This window comes from Capsicum annuum, unplaced genomic scaffold (genome assembly GCF_002878395.1).
Source record: "Capsicum annuum cultivar UCD-10X-F1 unplaced genomic scaffold, UCD10Xv1.1 ctg68184, whole genome shotgun sequence".
NCBI lineage: Eukaryota > Viridiplantae > Streptophyta > Magnoliopsida > Solanales > Solanaceae > Capsicum > Capsicum annuum.
The window spans coordinates 1-5,478 of NW_025877697.1; the positions used below are offsets into that span (position 1 = coordinate 1).

Genomic DNA, 5,478 nt, shown 5'->3' on the forward strand with positions numbered 1-5,478 from the left:
GGGCTAACGTGGGATCCGCTCAAGGACCTACTGGTTTAGGTAAATATATAATGCGTTCCCCAACCAGAGAAGTCATTTTTGGAGGAGAAACTATGTGTTTTTGGGAGCTGTGTGCTCCATGGTTAGAGCCTCTAAGGGGTCCAAATGGGTTAGACTTGAGTAGGTTGAAAAAAGACATACAACTTTGTCAGGAACGGCGTTCCGCGGAATATATGACTCATGCTCCTTTAGGTTCTTTAAATTCCGTAGGTGGTGTAGCTACCAAGATCAATGCAGCCAATTATGTCTCTCCTAGAAGTTGGTTAGCTACCTCTCATTTTGTTCTAGGATTCTTCTTCTTCGTAGGTCATTTATGGTACGCGGGAAGGGCTCGTGCAGCTGCAGCAAGATTTGAAAAAGGAATTGATCGTGACCTTGAACCTGTTCTTTTCATGACCCCTCTTAATTGTGATAAGAAAGGAGATCCAATGCTTGAATGAAGTACAAATCACTTTTATTCAATCATTCATCTTGGAATCAGCTTAAGTATTCCTTTTTTCTTCTTTTTTTTCAACTCATTTTATCTAATTTATATCGAATCTATTTTTCTGGCTTGGCTAGGTGGGATAGCCTAGCCATTCCCCTTTCTTTTGGATAGTAGATTGGGCAAAACCACTAAACAAAAAAATCTATTCAATTAGCAAAAAAGAAAAGAGAGGGATTCGAACCCTCGATAGTTCTTTGTTCAAAACTATACCATTTTTCAAGACCGGGGCTATCAACCACTCAGCCATCTCTCCAAAAGACTATTTTTATTTTATTCCTCCAAATAGAACATGGCTATAATACCCCCACTATCTATAGAAAGATCTCAGGTGCGAACCCACCGGTCGATCTATCTATCCGTATATAGATATATGATCTAGCATGCCCATTTGTGAAATAAAAGATAAAATTCCATTTCCCTCCTCTCTCCGCCCCACTCCATGTACAAATAAAGTGCGAAAAGGGGAGCAGTAATAAGTCATATAGAATCAATGGATTCATGATAAAGTAAAATCCCTCAATGACATATTTTATCACAATTAATAATTTTTGGCTGATAGAGGGATCAAATGGTATATAGTTCATTTGTTGGTAGTTTGGAGGATTAAAAGCATGACTCTTGCTTTCCAATTGGCTGTTTTTGCATTAATTGCTACTTCATTAATCTTGTTGATTAGTGTACCCATTGTGTTTGCTTCTCCTGATGGCTGGTCAAGTAACAAAAATGTTGTATTTTCTGGTACATCCTTATGGATTGGATTAGTCTTTCTGGTGGGTATCCTTAATTCTCTCATCTCTTGAACCTATTCGTCGCAGAACCAAAATACCCCCTAATTTTTGTTGGTTGTGGGACACATTAAATTTGAATCTAAGTCCCTAAAGAAAATGCAAATCAAATAAAGAAAACACAAAAATTAGAGGGGGGTCAAACTTCTTGAATAAAAAGAATACAATTAAAAAAATAATTGGAATCGTTCCGAAGAGAATATGTGTCCCGGCACTGCACAAATAAGATCCGATTATATAGCATATATGTGGGTACATATTGTGTATCAAGAACAAAAAAATGTGGATATGGTCGAATGGTAAAATTTCTCTTTACCAAGGAGAAGATGCGGGTTCGATTCCCGCTATCCGCCCAAGATCCAAGATAAAGTAATTTTTTTAATATTTATTATTTAATTTCATAAATAGCATTAAATATATCCTTAAATTAAGGATTTGGTATAGTTGGCCGTGATAGTGTAGTGATTCTATCTCTCCCCTACGTTTTCTTTTGCCTTCCACCCCCAAAAAGCGAAAGGCGGGAATTAATTACTAGTTACCAGAGTCAACCCTAAAATAGTTTGGAAAAACAAGATGTTACGGAGACAGGATTTGAACCCGTGACCTCAAGGTTATGAGCCTTGCGAGCTACCAAACTGCTCTACCCCGCACCGAAGATAAGAACTGAAAACTAATAGATAAACAAGGATAAAATGCACCCCTCCACCCTATCTATACAAATAGAATAGCCCATTTATACAGAATGGTAAAGGGGCTTCTATGATCATCGACCATAGAAATAGAAATGAAGCATTAATCCTTACCAACTTGATCTTGTTGCTCCTGGCAACAAATATGCATAAACCATTTCACGAAGTATGTGTCCAAATAGTCCAAAATCTCGATAGTTAGCTCTCTGCCTTCCAGTCAAAAAACAACGTTGATGAAGGCATGTAGGTGCACCATTCCCTGGTAGGGATTGTAACTTTCCATAAATTTCCCATTTGTCACTAAACGATGGAACCTTGCTTATTTCTTTTTTTGAGGATCAATGAATCAAATGATATTTCTGTTCCAATATTTGCCTCTTCTTCTCCCTCTGAATCAAACTTTTCTTTGCCATAATAATTAAATTCCTATTAGTATCCATGATAAAAGTTGAATCCTAGATGTAGAAATAGAAGAAGGTGGACCCCCTCTCCGTTGAAATAAATAAGATTATCGCGGATACACACATTAATTAACCAAATTTACCCGACGTAGAGGCAATCAAGAAAGCTGCATAAGTGAATATATAACCTACAGAAAAGTGAGCTAATCCAACCAATCTTGCTTTTACAATGGAAAGGGCCACTGGTTTATCTCTCCAGCGAATCAAATTGGCCAAAGGTGTGCGTTCATGAGCCCATGCTAAAGTTTCAATCAATTCTTGCCAATATCCATGCCAAGAAATTAAGAACATAAATCCAGTAGCCCAAACAAGATGTCCAAATAAGAACATCCATGCCCAAACCGATAAACCATTCATACCAAAAGGGTTATATCCATTGATAAGCTGTGAAGAGTTTAACCATAAATAATCCCTTAACCAGCCCATCAAATAAGTGGAAGATTCATTAAACTGTGAAACGTTACCCTGCCATAATGTGTTGTGCTTCCAATGCCAATAAAAAGTAACCCATCCAATAGTATTTAACATCCAAAAAACTGCCAAATAAAACGCGTCCCATGCCGAAATATCACAAGTACCACCTCGTCCTGGGCCATCGCATGGAAAACTATAATCGAAATCCTTTTTATCTGGCATTAACTTGGAACCACGTGCATCTAAAGCACCTTTTACTAAGATCAATGTAGTTGTATGTAAACCAAGACCAATAGCATGATGAACTAAAAAGTCTCCAGGACCTATTGTTAAGAATAATGAATTACTACTTTTATTAACAGCATTTAACCAAACCGAAAACCAGATGCTTCGACCCGCATTGAATGCTGGGCCACTCATTGACGATAAAAGTACATCAAACCCATATAAAGTTTTACCATGAGCGGATTGTATCCATTGAGAAAACATAGGTTCAATCAATATTTGCTTTTCCGGAGTGCCAAAGGCAAGCATGACATCATTATAAACATAAAGTCCTAGGGTATGGAATCCTAGAAAGAGGCTAGCCCAACTTAAATGAGATATGATATCTTCTTTATGATCTAACATTCTTGCCAATACATTATCTTCATTTTGCTCTAGATTGAAATCTCTAATGAAAAATATAGCTCTATGAGCAAAAGCTCCTGTCATGATGAATCCTGTGATATATTGGTGGTTGGTATACAATGCAGCTTGAGTAGTGAAGTCCTGTGCTATGAATGCATAAGCAGGTAAAGAGTACATATGTTGAGCTACCAAAGAATTAATAACCCCTAAAGAAGCTAGAGCAAGGCCTAATTGAAAATGAAGCGAATTGTTGATTGTGTCATAAAGACCCTTATGTCCACGCACCAATCGCCCCCCCGGAGGAATATGTGCATCTAAAAGATCTTTCATACTGTGCCCAATCCCGAAATTGGTTCTATACATATGACCAGCAACGAGAAAAATAAATGCAATAGCTAAATGGTGATGGGCAATATCAGTCAAACATAAACTTTGCATTTGTAGATGGAATCCCCCGAGAAGAGTTAGAATGGCAATTCCCGCCCCTTGGGCGGTATCAAATAAATGACTACTTGAATCGGCGTTTTGAGCATAAAGATTCCATTGACCTATAAAAAGTGGGCCTAACCCTTGGGGATGCGGTAATACATCTAAGAAATTATTCCACCGAACGTACTCCCCTCTGGATGCAGGAATAGAAACATGGACTAAATGCCCTGTCCAAGCCAAGGAACTTACGCCAAAAAGTCCTGAAAAATGATGATTCAGACGAGATTCGGCATTTTTAAACCACGAAATGCTCGGTTTCCATTTCAGTTGTAGGTGTAACTAACCTGCTATTAAGGATATAGCAGAAAGAAATAATAGAAAAAGAGCGCCAGTATAAAGATCTTGATTAGTGCTTAAACCGATTGTATACCACCACTGATAAACACAAGAATAAGAGATATTCACTGGGCCAAGAGCACCCCCTCGAGTAAAAGCTTCCACGGCCGGTTGACCAAAATGAGGATCCCAAATTGCATGAGCAATAGGTCTTACATGTAAAGGGTCCTGTACCCACGACTCAAAATTTCCTTTCCAAGCTACATGAAACAGATTTTCAAAAGTCCACAGAAAAATTATTGCTAATTGACCGAAGTGAGAAGCAAACATATTATGATAAAGACGTTCCTCAGTAATATCATCATGACTCTCGAAGTCATGTGCGGTAGCAATACCAAACCAAATACGACGAGTAGTGGGATCCTGAGCTAAGCCTTGGCTAAACCTTGGAAATCGTAATGCCATAATGCTTTTCAAATCCTCCATAGGAACTTTCATCTCAAGATTTAGAAGATCTTGTGTTGGTATATTCCTTTTATTATTTTATTATTATTTAATAATAGTATTAGGATTCAAATCTAGGTAGAGGGGTTTTTCTTGGTTGAACACAGAAAAAGAAGACTACCTTTTTTGTGTTGTGCTTCGCTAGGTCGAGGTAAGTAAGGTATACGAAGGAAAAGCCTATTTGATAATGAAAGTGACCAAAGATATTCGTTTTTCAAAAAAACTTTAGCTTGTACACAAATACAGTAGTCCCTTCCTAAATCCAAGTGAATTTTTCTCTTAGTTTTTCATTTCACCAGGCCCGTGAAATGATTTGACTTCCAAAATTCAATAAGATTGGGGATATCAAAAGAAAGGGGGTCTCACTAATTCTTTTATTATGGATATAAATATGTAATTCGCCTCCGAAGATTAATGATGAAAGGTTGGTTTGTTTATCTGCAATTGAAAAAATAAATATCGATTGGATCCATTGATATGTGTTTTTTCTTTCATTTTCTTAAACTTAAACGATTGTCGTGAGTAAACTTATAGGAATAGTTGAATTTCACTTAGTTACAAGCAAGAAATAATAATGAAGAAATGAAAATTATACATTTTTTTTTCATTTTTATTTTATTTTATTTTATAGGGTTATACGGACTTGAACCGTAGACCTTCTCGGTAAAACAGATCAAACTTATTATTATTAAAATGATCTGAAC

The 5,478-nt window shown here is 37.0% G+C and overlaps 1 protein-coding gene, 1 non-coding gene and 1 pseudogene across 2 annotated transcripts; 1 reads left to right on the forward strand and 2 right to left on the reverse strand.

Annotated features, from left to right (window-relative positions):
• Positions 1 to 50: 50 nt before the first annotated feature.
• On the forward strand, positions 51 to 479 carry LOC124893990 (photosystem II CP43 reaction center protein-like). Its single transcript, XM_047404785.1, has one exon. The coding sequence runs from the start codon at positions 51 to 53 to the stop codon at positions 477 to 479; it is 429 nt and encodes a 142-aa protein (XP_047260741.1).
• A 1,408-nt stretch (positions 480 to 1,887) lies between these two features.
• Positions 1,888 to 1,961, reverse strand: TRNAM-CAU. Its single transcript has one exon. It is a non-coding gene; the product is annotated as a tRNA-Met (tRNA).
• Positions 1,962 to 2,459: 498 nt separating this feature from the next.
• Positions 2,460 to 4,755, reverse strand: LOC124893991 (annotated as a pseudogene).
• Between the last annotated feature and the right edge of the window lie 723 nt (positions 4,756 to 5,478).

What these genes read in the sequence shown, in the direction of transcription:
- LOC124893990 (XM_047404785.1), top strand. Translation starts at nt 51, where the DNA reads ATGCGTTCCCCAACCAGAGAAGTCATTTTTGGAGGAGAAACTATGTGT.